The 18,246-nt window shown below is 41.9% G+C and overlaps 1 protein-coding gene across 2 annotated transcripts in view; it reads left to right on the forward strand.

The window, feature by feature from the left end:
• The window catches only part of ABCA9 (ATP binding cassette subfamily A member 9), a 60,854-nt gene extending 43,988 nt beyond the window's left edge, over window positions 1-16,866 (forward strand). For both annotated transcript variants that reach the window (XM_079130245.1, XM_079130246.1), the window contains 14 exons: window positions 1,599-1,718; window positions 3,866-3,934; window positions 4,337-4,428; window positions 5,116-5,236; window positions 6,021-6,138; window positions 7,040-7,131; window positions 10,026-10,186; window positions 10,960-11,035; window positions 11,107-11,201; window positions 11,953-12,072; window positions 12,261-12,401; window positions 13,312-13,391; window positions 15,385-15,440; window positions 15,570-16,866. In XM_079130245.1, coding sequence (XP_078986371.1) covers window positions 1,599-1,718; window positions 3,866-3,934; window positions 4,337-4,428; window positions 5,116-5,236; window positions 6,021-6,138; window positions 7,040-7,131; window positions 10,026-10,186; window positions 10,960-11,035; window positions 11,107-11,201; window positions 11,953-12,072; window positions 12,261-12,401; window positions 13,312-13,391; window positions 15,385-15,440; window positions 15,570-15,668 — 1,440 coding nt within the window. In that variant the 3' untranslated portion in view covers window positions 15,669-16,866. The remainder of the gene's footprint in view (window positions 1-1,598; window positions 1,719-3,865; window positions 3,935-4,336; window positions 4,429-5,115; window positions 5,237-6,020; window positions 6,139-7,039; window positions 7,132-10,025; window positions 10,187-10,959; window positions 11,036-11,106; window positions 11,202-11,952; window positions 12,073-12,260; window positions 12,402-13,311; window positions 13,392-15,384; window positions 15,441-15,569) is intronic.
• The last annotated feature ends 1,380 nt before the right edge of the window (window positions 16,867-18,246 follow it).

Consider the following 18,246-nt stretch of genomic DNA (forward strand, 5'->3'; position numbering starts at 1 on the left):
TTTGCCAAGAGTTAGAGGGGGAGGTAGGAACCAATTAGCAAAGCATGGGGGATTTTTAGGGCAGTGAAATTTTTGAATGATACTATAGTGGTGGATATGTGTTATTATAAGTTTATCCAAACCCACAAAATGTACAAGAGTAAATTACAGTGTAGAGTATGGACTCTGGGTTATAATGATGTGTCACTATAGATTCATCAGTCCTAACAAATACACCATTCTGGTGGGAGATGTTGGTAATGGAGGAGACATATGTGGGGGTGCAGAGCATTTGGGAAATCTCTGTACCCCTCTCAATTCTTCTGTGAAGCTAAAACAGAATAAAAATAGCCTATTTTAAAAAGGGGAGAGAAAGAACCACACAGGAATAAATAGCAATATAAAAGATATACCTAACTGAGGTTAAAGTGAACCCAACCAAGGTAAGTCAAAATACAAAATTCAGGAAAAAAAAAAAAAAATTGTGTTAACAACACTGACAAGGACCAATGACTAATTTAAACATGCACATGATTAAATAACTTTGGGAAGGATCATTAAAGCATATTTAAATATTTAAGTAGAAAAATCTATTAGATTAAACAGTTAAAGCATAACTTTAATAAACCTAAGAAAGATAATGTCAAAAAGAAAATGTTGATAAATTCACCGGGAAAAATAAAGGACAACTCTTTAAGTAAAAAGATAACAAAACTAGAAGTAAATCTAAAAGAATAATAGTAAAAAATATAGTCAAGTATGTCAGGTGCAGTGGTGCACGCCTGTAATCCCAGTGGCTCAGGAGGCTGAGGCAGAAGGATTGTGAGTTCAAAGCCAGCCTCAGCAAAAGTGAGGCATGAAGCAACTCAGTGAGACCCTGTCTCTAAATAAAACACAAAATAGTACTGATGATGTGGCTTGGTAGTCAAGTGCCTCTAAGTTCAACCCCTAGGATCAAAAAAAAAAAAAAAAAAAGATTGATTCCAGAATGCAATGATGGTTCAGTACCAGTAACCATCAAAATAAAGGAGGAAAACATGAGTTTAGTAAACATCACACGATTTCTAAAGATGCCAAGTAAAAAGAAAATGTAAACACAAGAGGGGCCGATTAACAAATCCAGGGTTAATATCATATCAAATGGTAAAATTATAAATTATTCACCTTATATCATCAGTAGGACAAGGACGCTTACAATAATTAACTGTAGCATCCTATGTGAGTGAGGTGTGACATAATATATACTCTGGAATCATAGGTATGTTTAAACCTAAAAAGACATCTATGACTTATTTTGAAATGAAAAGTAAGTAAAAATGCAGATGATATAGAATATAAAACTCCTTTATCAAAATCTGAATCTTAGCAAGAACCTCAGTTGACTTGTATGCCCATTGAATTTGAGAAGCACTGTTTTAGCTACTAACAATTTCACACTCTACCTCATAGATTTGTAACCTAATCTTATGTCACAAAGAAAATAGGATGATAGAAAATACTGGTTGGGGAGTGAAATGAACACAGAAAATCATAATGAGATAAGTTTCTACCCTTTTTGAAAATACCCTATAATTTAGATAGCTGTGTTTTAGTGATGCTGCCTTGTGCTTTTATTTTAGGTCACCATCTTCTCCATCGTTGCTAATGATCTCAATGAATACAAATTCCTAGGACTACTTTTCTCCACCATATTACTCCCACCCTTCACAATGATTGGTTCTCTTTTAATTTATTCTGAGGTAAGTACTTCCGGTCATGTTCTAGGATCATGAAATATATGTCCATTGGAGAAACCCTTGAATATTGCAAAAATGCTGGCAGACTCCTCAGCAGTGCACTTTAAAGTCTCTGTCTTGAGAGTGAATTCTCTTCCCACAGGCAAGGGGCATGTTCTTGTTCAGCAGGAAGCTCTGCCTTCCTTCCTGGAGCTCAAAGACATCTTGTCATTCTCATGATAGCTCTTGCTTCCAGAAACCCTACTGGGAGACCAAAGAGATGCCTATCTTTCAGTTAAGTTTTGGACATGTTAGATTTCAGGTGCCTAATAGACAGCGGGCTATAGCAATACGGACTTCAGTGTGTCAAGGTGTGGGGAGATGGCGACTACAGCGAACACTTGAGAACCATCAGTTTGTAGATGGCGTTCAGATCCAAGGGACTGGATAATATAACCTACACGGTATAGTTAGAAATGAAAAGAGGGCCAAGGTCTTGATCTTGAACAAGGTTAGTTTCAAGGAAGTATCAACAGAAGCCAAATAAGAGTGAGCTTAGATGAGAATTTGAGATGAGGTGATCACACAGGCAAGTGTTTCTGGGGGTTTTGCTACAAAGACATAGGAGAGTGGAGGAGTGGGAAGGTAGCTGGTTCTTGTTTTACAACGCTGTTATGAGATGTGAGAGACACTCATGAGAGGAAAGAGAGACAAGGGCTCGCGAAGGAGTCTGGTCCCTGAATAGCAGAGAAGGAACAGCGACGTGCAGCTCTGCACAAGTGTGGAGGCCGTTGTCCAGACGCCAGGAGCATCCCGTTGACTTGGCCAGGTCAGAGCCAGAGCACGTGCGCATAGAGGCAGGGAGTCCCGGGGTCTGCTGGCAGAAAGACCGGGTGTCCTCTTCTGAAGGACTCTGCTTTCTCCGGGAAATGAGAGGTGAGGTCCTCAACTGAGAGTTAAGGGAGGTTAAGGGAGGGCTGTGATTTAGAAAATAGAAGAAAATGTATGAAAAAATATTTCAGAGAGTGGGTCAATAGGATTGAGATTCTGCTGAAAGGCACCCTTCTCTACTTTCCAAGTGAAGTCAGTGAAATTGAGTTCTCACATAGTCTCTCCTTCTCGGGTACATTTTATGGCAAGGAGACAGATGAGTTCAATCAGGGGTGAAAACTTGCTCCCTGAGTCTGTCAGAGACAAGGATAGGGGAGCAGTAGCTCAATCTGTGGAGGCCTCGAGCAGTGGGCCCTGGATCCTAAACTAGGAAACGAAAGGGCCTGGAAGGGGATCATGCACGGTGGGAAAGTGGTTGGTGGGTTGGAGGTTCATCAACTCTGACCTACATAATAAGGACCCTAGAGTGAGGAGGCTGGAAACAGGAAATCCGGTGGTAGAGAGCCCGAAACTCACTTTGGATGGGTGCCATTATTGGAAGTGGGCAGCTGAGGCACTTAGGTACAGCAAGGTCACTTGAGATGATTAACGTCACTGTGGTGGCAAGTTAGACGTGAAGGAAAAATAACTTTCTCCAGAGGGAGGATGGCTGTGACAGTTAGAAATTTAATGCAAAGAGCTCAAAAATACTCAGAACAAAAGTCTTGGTAAATATAGCTCAAAAAACAATATTGACCCCTTAGTTTTTTTTTTTTTGTTTTGTTTTTTTTTTTAAACTCACTAAAGAGTTGGGGATGTTGGGAAAATGCACTTTTGTGTGCCTGTGGAGCTCCAGGTGAAGAATTTTGTCTTCAGTTTTAAGGGATTGCCATGATTGCTCTCAAAATTGAATGTAGGAGGACAAGAGCAATATCGGGATTCCAGAGTCCCTGGGGAAAGAGTGGAAGGAAGGACAAATGACAAGAGAAAGTCAGATAAAGTTAGCGGGGGAGTTTGTCTTAAGGCAGCCATGCTGGTGGTTTCAGTGGGTCCCACAGCACCTCCCAGAGTTCCATGTAAAAGCACCTCAGCCTACAGGCAGCACAGGCCGACGGCCCCTGAGACACCCTGGGAGAAGGAGAACCTCTGCAGAGTCAGAAAACGACTTTTCCTTGATACACGGGGAGAATCGGGTGGGATGGTGGCAAGGTCACTTAAGAGACATTGATTTATCTTAAGAGGAAAGGAAATTCGTGAACAATGGAAGGTTCATTTAAATATGCTCTCTCTTCATTTTACAGATTTCCTATGATTCTGTGGATTCCTCAGAAGCTTCAGATTCTCCCGTGCTATTTCTGGCCTTGTTAATAGTAAGAAGATATTTCCTTCTCAACTTTCTAACACAGGGGACACAACCTTTGTGTGGTTTGAGATTCTGAATTGAATCAAGTTAAAAAGGTTTGGACATTTTAGGTAGTGGAAGCAACACACACACACACACACACACACACAGGTTTTCCACGCTGAACCACCATCATTACAATGAGCATCTCATGCCAAGTGTAAAGCCCAAACTCTTAAGTGGTACCAGTATCACCTGTATCAACTTCCTTTTCCTATATTTGTGTTATGCTTTCTCTGAGTAACAGATTGTCTTTTGACCTTGTGGAAATGTTAAGTTTATATCTGATCAAATTCCTTCAGTCAATTCCAATAATTAAATCATTGTTTTTATGACAATGTTAATTTTGATTGTCTTTCTCTTTCCCTAGCCTTACCTCCATTTTTTCATTTTCCTTTTTGTTCTTCGATGTCTGGAAAGGAATTTCAGGAAGAAATCCATGAGAAAGGACCCAGTGTTCAGGTGGAGAAAATTCAAATAGAATGTCATGTTTTTTAAAATCATTCATTGTTCAAAGACATTTTGATACGTCTAAACTAAGTACAAAGAAATGTCCAGGATTGTTTTTAAGGCACTATGTTCCATACAGAATCATCATAGTTCATAGTATGTCACTGAGGTTGAGGAGACAGTTGGAACAAACTTGATGCTTGTGTTGGAGGATACTTGAAAATGAAGTGGAAGCTAGTCATTGGAGGACCTTCAAATAGGGACCTATAGGGAAGGTCTCACCAAGACTCAGGTGTGTCTCCAACACCTGCAAACTGAGCTCCCATCTAACATGGGTGGTAGGACGGAGGAGTGACAAGATGACACTACAGCTTCTAGGTTCCTTTTCTCCTGCAGCCCTGCCTCAGGACCCTTAGTCGGAGGATGCACACTGCTTTATCATTTGAGGAAAAGTTATTGCCAACCTGGAGAATCAAACTTGGGTAAAAAGCAAAGACAGGGTAAGAGTGTCACCACTTGATTCATTGATGGCCCCTGGGCTGCTTAAAAGGCAAGTGGCAGTGGGTGGAAAACAGAGATTGTGCTGTGCTCCTCATTAATCTAGTCACATCATTGATAGCAGGATACAGGGGATTAGGTACTTTTGCCACATGTAGTCTCAACTGGGAAACCCATTGTTATCACGCTGTTTGAGTTTAGGATTTCTCCAAGAAGTGATGATGTTTCACCAAACCCAGAAGATCCTGAAGGAGAAGACGAAGATGTTAAGGTGGAAAGAATGAGAACAGCAAATGCCCTGACCGTCCTGGACCTGGACGAGGTAGACCCTCCACACCTGTTCTTCACCAGATGATTTTGCCAGTCAGATAAAGAGAGCAACTGTCTAATCCTCATTTTTGAAAACTCTTGAGAGTCTTTCACCCTTACTTGTGTCCTTTGTGACTTGACTTTAACAGGTACGCAGTGCCCACAAAGCTAGGAGAACAGTGGAAACACAGACACATAGACACATACAGATGCACGAGAGGGGGGGGGGGGGGGGGGGAGAAAGAGAGAGAGAGAGAGAGAGAGAGAGAGAGAGAAAGAGAAATGAACTTTATACTTTATATTTTTAGGATGATATAGTTTTTAGGATGATAGTCTTTTGATTTTGTTTTTAGTACCAGGGATTGAACAACCCCAGGGTGCTTCAGCACTGAGACTCATCCCCAGCCCTTTTTTACATTTTATGTTGAGACAGGGTCTGGCTAAGTTGCTCAGGGCCTCACTGAATTGCTGAGGCTGGCTTTGAACTTGCCATCCTCCTGCCTCGACCTCCCCAGCTGCTGGGATTACAGGTGCACATTACCGAACCTGCCTAGGGTGATAGTTTTGATAAGCACAGCATTATAAACATTGCAAAGCCTAAGTAAGATTTTGTGACTCGCAAAAGGCCTTCCCCGGCAGGAAGTCAGCCTTGGGAGAGTTTGCTTGAAATGGCTGTTTGTAGTGGGAGGACTGGTTTGATTCATGGTCTTGTATAGAGGAAGGCTTGGTGGGAAGGCACAGGGAGTGCTCTCTTGATTGAAGGTGAGGATAATGTCCTCACTGGCCTGTCTTTGCAGAAACCGGTCATCATTGCCAGCTGCCTGCGGAAGGAATATTCAGGCAAAAAGAACAACTGTTTTTCCAGACGGAAGAAAAAAATTGCCACAAGAAACATCTCTTTCTGCGTTAAAAAAGGTTGGAAGCTACACTTGGGGGAGCGATCCAGACCTGTGAAGGAGGGATGGGTGTTGAATCTGGGGGCAGCTCTCGAAGATCAGGAAAGGCAGCCAAGGCGGCCACCAGCTAAGGCTGCTCCTTCCTGCCTCAAGCCTTCCTTAGAGTTAGGACGTGGTTTCTCCTTGACTAGGAAGACGGTTGTGTATGCTCTGTTAAAACAGAGACAAAGGGCTGGAGTTGTGGCTTAATGGTAGAGAACTTGCCTAGCATGTGAGAGGCACTGGGTTCAATCCTTAGCGCTGCATGCAAATAAATAAAAATAAAGGTCCATGGACAACTAAAAAATATTTTTAAAAAACCAGGCAGAATAAGAGACAGTGTTTCTGTTAAAATGGATAGTTAGATTTTATTCTTATTTATTTTCAAATATTTATTTATTCATTTACTTATTTATTTATTTTTGTGGTACTGGAGATGGAACCCAGGGCTTTGCATGTGCCAGGAGGGTACTCTACCACTGAGTTACACCCCCAGCCTCCATATAGATTTTAAAATAAAATAATTGCACAATGAAAGGAACTGGCTGAAGCATAGTAGTATGTTCTTCTTTTCTAACAAATAGCATGCCATGGAAATGTTTATTAAATGCAACCAACTTAAATAAAAATGTGTTTCAAATTCCAGCTCAGCCTCTTACAAACTATGTGACCTTTATGCAAGATATTTATGCTCGTTAAGCCCTCACTTCTGCCCCTGTAAAATGAGGGTCGTAATAACATCAGGGGTATGTGTTTGTGAAGAATAAATAAAATAATGTACATAGCGCATTTCACATTATGCTTGACACATAGTATGCCGCTGGTGTTTGCTTTTATTCTTGTAATGATTGCATATTTCTAAGCACACCTATTTCTTCCAGGTGAAGTTATAGGGCTGCTTGGACACAATGGAGCCGGGAAAAGTACTACTATTAAGATGATAACTGGAGACACAAGACCAACCGCAGGGCAGGTCAGTAAAACACGGAGAGATATGGTAACTAATGCTGGCTGGATCAGCACTTTACAGTGAATATGATCACAGTCTTAAAAATGAATAGATGACCCTTAATCAGTTAGTGTGATTTATGCAGCAGATGAAAAGGATTAATTTAAAAATTGACTCTGTAATTCCAAGAATAGTAGTCAAGAATGGCTAATGTTATCTATACTGTGCCCTTTATTGAGTCGAACATAGAGACATTAATGGAAATGCATCTATATCTTGAAATCAGAGATCTTGCTCTGTTGATCTGTCCATCCTAAGAACTTGTTTGCTTGAATTGTCTCATTCAGCATCACACCAGAAACCACAGTCAGAGTAATGACAAGTCTCGCTAATGTGACTACAGACACACATCTTCATAGTTAGTCATTCGTCTCTAGTTATATGCTGTAATCATGGATGTGTGTGACTGGTGTAATACTCGGAGTCCATTAGCAAGGAAGACATCATAGGACTTTACAGAGGGCCTCTGTGACAGAAGCTTTCTCATACTTACCGGGACATATCCTGACCCAACACATAAAATGATGCGGGAAGCTGAGCCACAGAATGGATACTGTAGGTACACCGAAGTTCTTAAAGACGATGGTGATGCTGGGTTAGTGACAAAAGACCTAGGATTTATTAAGACAGTGATGAGAGGTAAAAAAAAAACAATTGTCTAAACTCCAAGGCAAAAATCAGAATAATACATGAATTCCACTTGTCAAGGTCAAATGATGGACAGAGACCAAAGGACTACCACTTTGGAGGGAAGATGCTGTTGACATTTGACATGAGGTGAAAGTCAGAGGGAGTGTTGACAAAGGAAGGTTACCTGGGGTGGTGACAGATGTTTCCTAAATCATCTTTCTATTTCCACTCTTGCCTCTAGAGCAGTCCTTTAAAATGCAAATGAGGTCATGCCACTCTCTCCATCACAATCTCACTTGGAATCCACCCCACATCTTTGCCTTGATTGCGAGAGGCTCCCGTGATGTGGACTCCATTGTCACTGTCCTTTACCCCTAGCTAGATGGACCCTTGGTCACCTTCCCATTGTAGGATCTTTGTGTTACCAAACTGTTTTTGCCCTGATGCCAACCCAATGAGGACAAGGTTTCGAGAAAAAGGAAAAAGGGGTTTTATTGCTCTGCTAGCAAAGGAGAAACACAGGGAACTCCTGTCCAAGAGGCTGTGATTCTAGCCATGGGGAACAGAGGTGATTCAGAGTCTACACTCCAGCTGCACCCTGTCGGGGGTCAGAATCTTCTTGTTTCTTGAGGGCTGGCTGTTTCTTAGATCCCTGGGTGCCATCCTGAGTCTGGATTCCTTCATTCCTGTGCCCAAGGACAGGTAACCTGGCCGAGGTTGGGAAGAAGGTTCATCTTGCTCTCCCCATGGTTAGGGAGGGAGAGGGCGAGAAGAGAAAGGAACGAAAAACAAAACCGAAAACACATCAGCTTTAAAATAAACTTGAGTGGTGGAGCAGAAAAGGTCACGTTCAAAGCGTGAAGTGGGCCCCTGCTGCATTTGGGTCCAATCTCCTTGGGGCCAGGCTGCCCTGCTCTGGGCTCTTCATACGCTTACTTATCTTTATCTTCTTTCAGGGACTTTAACAGCTACCTCCCCAGAAGCCTTTTTCCTGACTACACTATTTGCAAAATTAACACCTCTATGTTCTTTTTAGACACAGTTATTTCCTTGAAATTATGAAGCAGAACCTTTAACGTGTTCACTTACATGTTTATGTCTTTATTTTTTACTTTCTTTCTCTAGAACAAAAGCTCTCTGGGGGGAAGTTACTTTATTTTCTCCTCTTTTGTACTGGTGATAGACAATATAGCAACAAGGTCAAGGACTTGAATTCTGAAGATAGATCTAAGGTCCCAGGTTTACCTTCTGTGACCTGGTGCAAATCCATAGACATGTTGGTTTTTTCATATGTAGAGCAGCAATGATAAGACCAACACATATTTAGAGTTTCTGTAAGGATAACATAGTTCAAAATATTCATCTAAATGCTTAGATTTGGCCCATAGCAAGCACATTAGCTGTTACTGCACAGCACAGGGCCTGGCTCAGAAAAATAATAAAAGTTATCATGCATTTATTGGTTCCTATGTATCAGACAGTGTAGTTTTTTCACTTATTACTTAGCTCAGGATTTCTCAAACTTGAAACAAGTGATGTTTCAGACTGGATAATTTTTGTGTGTAGTAGGATGCTTAGCAGCATCCCTGGTCTCTACCCACTAGATGCCAGTATAACACCCTTCCACCTCTAGACACATAAACTATAGCCATCAAATACGTCTCCAGACATTGCTAAATGGACCCTGACTACTTGAGAGTCTGAGGAGGAGGTCCACAAATTTGAGGACAGCCTGGGAAGCTTAGCAAAATCCTATCACAAAATAAAAAAATAAGCAGGGCTGGGGATGTAGCTCAGTGGAGAGTGTCCCCGGGTCGGGCCCCAGAACCAAAACAGAAAAGTACCCTGGGAAGAGGTTTTTTCCTGAATGAGAACCACTGCCTTATTGTGAAATTGATCCTATAACTATTTGTTGCTGAGGAAACAGAATACTTAACAATTATCTATTCTCTGGAGTGTTTTGGGTCAACAAAGTCAAGCAATGAACAACCAAATAAGCAACCTTGAATTCAACCCTGGCATTGGAATTGGTAACATAGTCTATAACAATGTGGAATATTTGCCCTTTAAATTATTGAGTATTTTATCACCTTTTTATTCTCTGAAGTTAAGCGATTACATATTTATTGTTACACTCTCAGAGCCCAGGTGTGTGAAGAGGAGGCCACACACTCATGTGACAAGCACACAATTTGGAATAGTATCTAAGAATGAACTTTTTTGTGTAGGTGATTTTGAAAGGAAGCAGCGGAGGGGACACACCTGGGTTCCTGGGGTACTGTCCTCAGGAGAATGTGCTGTGGCCCAGCCTGACAGTGAGGGAACACCTGGAGGTGTATGCTGCCGTGAAGGGGCTGAAGAAAAGGGATGCCTCGGCCATCATTACGCAGTATGCGGGGAGCCACACCCATTGTCTATGGTGGGGGGTTATAATGATGTTCAAACAAACTTAGAGAAGGGGGTTTCTAACTACTGATCCCTTGTTTGTGGGAGAAGTCTTGGGCATCTAGAACCCAGTTCACTGTCATTTCTTCTCCCTATAAGCCTGGAGAGATGAAGTTTACTAATTCTTGCCAATATGGAAAGAAGTCATTGAAAATATGAGGGTGCTGACCATGAATGGTTCATGAAGTATTCGTTAGTTTTGTGCTACTAGCACGAAATACCTGAGGTCAACCTCTTTTGAAAAAAGTAGCTCGTATTTTGGAAGCCTGGAAGTCCAACACTGAGCAGCCCCATTGGTTTAGCCTCTGGTGAGGACCTAACAGCAGATGACATGACAGGAATGTGCATAAGAGGGAGAGGGTCAGATGGCCAGACAGGAAACCAGAGGGAGCTGGGGATCCCACAATTCCTTCTGAGGCCATGTCCCCAAATGACCTAAGGACCTTCCACTAAGACACACCTTTTAAAAGTACACACTGCCTCTTAACATCACCACATTAGAAACCAAACTTCCAACACATGAACCATTTGGGGACAAACTGTATCTATGCCATAGCAGTATCTCAGGAGATTCCAAAGCTATTCCCACTCTGATGACTATAGTAGGAAAATTTTCTTGACTACGAATTTCTCTACTGCAGCATTTGTTCTGATTTTCTTGTTCTCGTTTCCCATTGTCCATGGGTAATAAAGATTGACTCACTGTGTTTCCTTCAGGTTGGTGGATGCCCTCAAGCTGCAGGACCAGCTAAAGTCTCCTGTGAATACTTTATCAGAGGGAATAAAGAGAAAGGTATGGAAAGTGGCTTGGGGTAGCTCTGTGCACCCTGCAGGCCAGTGGCAGATGGGCTGTCCTTGTTCCAGCTGTGTTTCTTGCTGAGCATCCTGGGGAGCCCATCGGTGGTGCTTCTGGATGAGCCGTCCACCGGAATGGACCCCGAGGGGCAGCAGCAGATGTGGTAAGACATTCTCATGAGCAACTCCAAGGGGATTTGTGGATCCCGTAACAACTGACCTTTGAAGTTGTTTACTTAGAAAGTGAAAGGCACTCATCTATTATCAGGAGAAGCCAAATGAAAGGGAAAAATATCTGATTTCATATTGCAATTAGCAGTTTTATAAAGGAGAAGAAGATACATTCTTTTAACCTAATGGCCATTCTAAGAATTTTGTTTTTTTCTTAAGTCTTCTGGGTATGCACGGTGCATACTTAAATCAAATTGATCTATTACTAACCCTTCAATAAATCTTTCTTCAATATAACCAAAATATAATTCATAAAGGAGGATAAAAGAAACACTCCAAGTTCTCAATACATTCTGTAATTATTTTTGGAAATTTCTGAAATCTGGCATTTTGTACCTTTACAGCATATATTTTGATTATTACATATTTTATATAAGTTCTCCCTTTTTGTCTTTCTTTCCTCCACCTTCTCATAAATACTCCCAAAACTCAGCATTTTCCCAACCTTTTACCCAATATCCTCTACGTTTAGTCCAAACCACATTCTAAATTATAAGCTCTAATCAATAGATCGGTTACTTCCATGCCTTTCATCCTAACGAGAATCCTGGTTTTGGTCTAGGCTGCGTTCTGGACCAAATTCAATGTCTCAATGTTCACTACATGCATCAATGGAAATTTCTAAAAATTCCACAATGCCTTGAGCATTTGCTTTAGATATCACTTCCCTTGACCTAATTTTAGGCAGGCGATCCGGGCCACCTTTAGGAACTCGGAGAGGGGTGCCCTCCTGACCACCCATTACATGGCAGAGGCGGAGGCCGTGTGTGACCGCGTGGCCATCATGGTGTCCGGACGGCTGAAGTGAGTACCTGTCTAGGCCACGCTCGGCCCCCAGGTAACACACTCTGGTAGAAGGACATCGTCCACTGTGAGGAGCTGGTGCATCCTGGTTCTGTGTGGGCCCCCCACCCTGGGTCCTCCAGAGGCCGAAGAGCATCGGCAGTAGATTTTCCCCTTACCTCGCTGACGTCCTCCTCCCCGGCCTCCAGGTGTATCGGTTCCATCCAACACCTGAAAAGCAAATTCGGCAAAGATTACCTGCTGGAGATGAAGGTGAAGACCCCGGAGGACGTGGAATCACTCCACGCGGAGATCTTGAGGCTCTTCCCCCAGGCTGCAAGGCAGGAAAGGTAGACACAGGTGTTGTTTGTTTTATCTCAGCCCCTCTGTTAAAAGTGTGAGAAATAGAAGCTTTATTGCTTCATTCTTTTTTTTTTTTTTTTTTTTTTTTTGGTACAAGGGATTGAACCCAGAGGCGCTTAACCACTGAGCCACGTCACCAGCCCGTATTTATTTTGTATTTTGAGACGGGGTCTCACTAAGTTGCTCAGGTCCTTGCTAAGTCATTCTTTTTCCTTTTTTTTTTTTAAACTCTACAATAATTGTGACTGTGTTAATTACAGAAAGCCTTCTGTTCCAAGGGCTGCTACAGGAGAAAAAGAAGACAATGAAGTGCTGAGTTAGAGGCAGAATCTTGTAAAGGAAGTAGCATTTGTGGGACCTCTATACTGTGCCTGCTACTGATGTATACATGTGCTTGGGTCCTCTCCATGGCTCTTGCTGGAGGCTAAAATATCCTCTCTTAAAGGAGATGCCCTGCATAAAGCCCATGGTCCAGTTCTAGGTCTCATTGGAAGCTCAGTGAATGGTGTCTCTTAGCTTCTGGGTTGTTATTAGTAATGGCATTTGAGGCTCAGGTAGGTTAGGTAATAATAATAGCTAGTGGTGGACACTGTGGCTGAACCTGGTGCTTTTTGTTTAAATACTCTTCTCTTTACACTAAGAAGCAGCAGAAGTAATCTTGTTTCTCCCCGCTTGAGGCATAGATACTATGGATCTCTCCCCTGCCTCCCAATTTCTTCGTAGTGGATTGTCTTTTCATTAGTCAAAGAGAATTTATTCTTGGGTTGTCTCCAAAGCCCTGCACTGCGTGTATTTAAACAAAATGTTGACAAGACTGTTGCTCCTTTCCAGACATGTGCCCATCGAAGGTCCTGATCTGGAAACCTGGAGCTCAACCTCCCGCTCTTCCCTTTGCAGGTTCTCCTCCCTCTTGGTCTATAAGTTGCCTGTTGAGGATGTGCGACCTTTGTCCCAGGCTTTCTTCAAACTGGAGATAGGCAAGTGGCTGTTTAGAGGGGAGATGCTGAGAAGCAGAAGAAAGCCAAACCAGCAATAAAAAAAACATTAAGAATTGTGATATTACCTCATAAATGAACCACTGAGACTTCTAATCTAGTGGTTCTCAGCAGGGGCGGGGGGATCTGACAACATCTGGGGGTGCTTTTGGTTTTCCTGAGTAGCCATAAGGTGGCAGGGTACAACTGGGGGGTCAACACCAGGGAGACTGCTGAGCATCCACAAGGCCTAGGTCAGTCCCTACGAGAAAGAATGATCTGACAGAAATGTCATCAGGGCTCAGGTCTAGAAACCCTGCCCTCGCTGAATAAGGCACTGGAGGAAACAGACCATCTACAGTCAGAGCTGGCGCATCCTTGATTCATACAAACAGAAGAATATTGATTTGTTTTTTATCTTGAGGTATTCTTAGATAGCATCAGATAGTGATGAAAGTTTCCTTTCTCTGCTCACGTGGGCTAATCCATGACTCGTTCTTGGGCCCTTGGATTTTGGTCTTGGCATACACATTGATCTAAGCTGGCTTGTTTTCTGTCATGTTAGTGCAAGAAACCAGATGAGCTGCAGACTCCCTGTGCCTCCTCTTGGGCTGTGCTTTCTGGCTTGCTACCTGCCTTCATTAGAGGTCTCAGACTTTCCAGCTCTTAAAGAGACTTCTTGAGACAGCATTAGAATTACCTAATCAGGTTTTCTCTTTCTCATCCTTTTGGTTACCCCAACTCTATGCTCTATATTTTATACCATCACTTTGGCTCACTGATCAGTTTTGCATCATTCTGATGGGCAGGATTCCCACAGCGGGCTCTGATCAACAGGAAATGTTTATAATGGATTAGTAGCAGAAAGATTGATGTTCCAGGAAAGCTGTCTCCCAAGAATACAACACAGCCTCTTCTTTAAAAGCCTTCTAAATTTTTTTCTTTCAAAAAAATCTCCTCTCCTATCCCAAATTCCTTCCACTGTGCTTAATTTGCTGAAACTTAAGGTTCTCATCTAGGGGAAAACACGCATTATTTAAAAAAAATCACAGTCCTATCCTACTGTGTGAAGATGACACAAAGTGCAAATTGTGGAGACATGAGCCAGCATTTTTTTTTTTTTATCCAGATGTCATTAGACACCATTACATTCTCAGATGCAATATATTTATTGAGCAAGCTAGTCTGGGTAACATGCAAGGAAAATGCATGCCCCATGACAGTCCTTCCTAGATTCTTCCTCACCATCAGATCACATTTGGGTAATGGAAACTCCAGCCAAACTTTAGGGTCATGTGCCTCGCCCACGTCAGACTTGCCTCCAATGCGGAGATTTGTAGCTAGGAATATGGAGAGTCAGTGTTCTCTCTCTTCTTACTCTGTTCTCTCCTTGACTCATAAGCTGATGTGTGGGGCCTCAGGGGGGTGGGGAGAGCAAGAGCAAGAGCGAGAGTAGGGAGAGAGAGAGAGAGAGAGAGAGAGAGAGAGAGAGAGAGAGAGAGAGAGAGAGAGAGAATTGACCTTGGGAGTAGATTTGTGTGGAAATTACCACCTTCAATCAAGGGACACACTTAGTGCCATGACCTCCCTTCTCTGTCCCTCTGGCTGGTGTTTCCTCTGCTAGAACCCACTGGGAGACAGCTCTTGATGTCAGTCTGTGGGGCAGAGAAGAGTGAGGGAAGATTTCGAGGGGCCCATGGTAGTTTTTCAGCACAGAGGGAACCCGTCTCTTAGCTAGCACAGGTGTCCTGGAACTCTTGATAGTGTCTTCCATTCTTGAGGTACCTCTGCCCAAAACCTCTACCAAAATGGGGCGGTATTTCCCTCCTATTAGATAAGCATATGGTACATATGCTTTTTCACACTTTGTCTAAGAATATTTATTACCTTTTATTTTGTATTTAAAATCTTCTCGTATGTGCTTTTGGGATATGACTCAAGAAAATTCCCCGAATAAAAAGTATACAAACCCATATGTATTTTCACCCTTCCGCAGTCAAGCAGAGCTTCCACCTGGAGGAGTACAGCCTCTCGCAGTCCACCCTGGAGCAGGTGGGTTGGCTGGGTGCTTTCATATCATCCATGGAGCTGAGTGTCAGGGATGTGCATGCCCTTTGCGCTTGAAGCTGTAGAAGGCAGGTGACAGCCCTCCCCTGTATTTATTTGTTTCCTCCCTTGCAGGTTTTCCTGGAGCTCTCCAAGGAGCAGGAGCTGGATGACTTTGATAATGAACTTGATCCTTCAGTGCGGTGGAAGCTTCTCCCGCAGGAAGAGTCTTAGAGCTGCAAATAATCTGCTTCTCTTTTAGCCTGTGGCTCATTTTTAAGATGGTGTTTTATAGCATTAATATACCTTACCTCTGAATAGCACAAAATACTTTTCAAACTCATGTCATAACTTTTCTCAATAATGTTTCTCTTTCATGGAACTCGGGGGTAGATTCAGTAAGAGCAACAATAGAGCTGAGATTAACCAGACCACACAGCCATGGGACCAGCAAACGAGTTCCAGTCTACACAGTATTAGGCTTAAAACTCATTTATGATAGAATTGTTGACATTTCTGAGGATGATATGGAGATTGTTTAACTTCTCCTGAACTTCAAAATATGGAATATTTTCTCGTCTTTTTGATGAGGTGAAGTAGAAATTAAGACATATTATTGATTTTAGAGGAAGAGGAATCAACTGATTACCCAGCAGCACACAAAGTGTTTGCTTTGTTTTAATTCATTTTTTAACCTTTTTAAATTCAGTGAGTCTCTTTTTTCTGTCATTTTTCATACTTTAGATTATAGCCTGTGACGACTATAAAGGAAATTTGAAACCTGTCAAGACAAATGCTTGCAATAAGAATTTGATCAACTCGATGAACATTTTAAAATACACATTTCACATATTAATTTGAAACATATTTCTAATTTTGTATTTTTCTAATGATACAAGGATGTACTCTTAGCAAAGTACTGAAGAGTCATAGGTCTTATTTACCCTATCTTTATATGTTATGACTTATGTGGTGACCCTAAAGCACCTTAAAATCAACAGAATAAACTTGTACAGCCTTGTTTAGGTGATTTTTCATTGTTGTTCCTACTTTACTGCTATTATTGCTGCTATCTAATTGAACCTTTGAAGGAGACTATGTGAAAGATCTTTTCTTTGATTCTGGTATTTCTTGTATCTTTTTGGTTTATGGTAATTACTATGATGCCATCGACCTGTGAGATTAGTCCTATAAGATCCTGATCAAAGGGCCTCAGATTTCTTATTTTAAAAAGGAGACATACATCTTGTTTGTAAATCAAAAAAAAAAAAAAAAAAAAAGAAGAAAGAAAGAAAAAAAGGAGACATTTACACTAGCTTTAGTGACCCACTTGACTTTTATGAGTTACAAATGGGTTAATACAAGCCAACACATTGAAAACTACAGGCCACTTTTATTAGTACTAGAGTAAGTGTCCCTTGCAATGAAACAAGTGCTCTAAACTACATAATGCATCACTTTCTAAGACTTGGCTCAGTCTTACTAATAACATTCTATTAGACTCAGGAAACGTTTAAGTGAAGCATTTTTTAATGAGAAAAATGTTGATGTGCTCTATATTATGGGAAGTGGCCAAGAGATGCAGATACCATTTTAGCAGTCTGAGAATACATTCTCAAAGTTAAAGAAGTGAAGATAAACAATGCTAATAATCTGTCAAAGAATGTTTCAAGGAGAGAAGTTGTATCTAGCAGTCCTGTAAAAGAAACTGAAACCAAACTTGAGCCACATAGAATTTCAGAACTATGATCATTTTGGAAGCATCATGTGATAATGGCAACATTATCAATTATAAGAAGACTAAGAATACACATCATCTGCTAGACTCTCTATCTACATTGATCACTTTATGCTTGCCTCATAATAACATTGCAAATATTTATTTGTATTTATTTTGTCACTGTAGGAGGCAGAATTTCCAATATGTCCCACTAAAGACGTCCCCCCAACTTCTGGGCCCTTTGACTATGATGTGCTGTTGGTCCATGGTATCTATTATGTTGCATAGCACCCTGGACTTTCAGATAGGAAGATCCTCTGGGTGGGCACAGATAGATGATCTTTACAGATTGCCTGCCCCTTAAATGTAGAGTGCTTCCTCTGGGTGGAGCAGAAGGGAAAGTCAAGAAGATTCGAAGCCTGAGGAAACTTGATGCTCTGTGTTTGTCTTTGAAGAGAGAAGGACAACCTGAAGGGACTGTGGGCGTCCTGCATACAAGAGCAGGGAGGGGACAAGCAGAAGAAACACTGGACACGAACCTGGTGGTGTTAGCTGCTGAGATTGCTGAGATGTGGGGCTGCTTGTTACAGCAGTGGGTTAGCACTCATTGACGAATACAGTAGTTCAGGCCAAGGAAGGGCGAGAGCAAAACCTGGAATAAGTGATGCAACTGTGGCCACACAATCACTGAGGCAATTGCCAAAGAACTTTGAATGGAGCCGAGCTGTCTGTCCGCAGCCCTCACGTGGAGCAGGCCCTGCACTTGCCACTGTCTTCTTACATGTTTACAGGGTTGATGCTCTGGCACGCTGAGACTTCCTCCATTCCCAGTCTACCTGGACCACATCATGCCAAAAATCTCTAGATAATAACTTGCCTATTACTGGAGTCAATACAGCTTTTTTGTTTTGTTTTGTTTTGATTTATTGAGTTATAGCCATGGTGATTTCAAAGCAAAAGAGTTAAAATTGCTCTCTCTAAGTAAGGGGAAGACTCTTCTAACTTAGATACACAAAAACTTTTTATTTTTTATTTATTTTTTGTACAGGAGATTGAACCCAGGGATGCTTTAATACTGAGTTACATCCCCAG

The sequence above is a fragment of the Sciurus vulgaris genome (genome assembly GCF_902686455.1).
Source record: "Sciurus vulgaris genome assembly, chromosome: 3".
Taxonomy (NCBI): domain Eukaryota; kingdom Metazoa; phylum Chordata; class Mammalia; order Rodentia; family Sciuridae; genus Sciurus; species Sciurus vulgaris.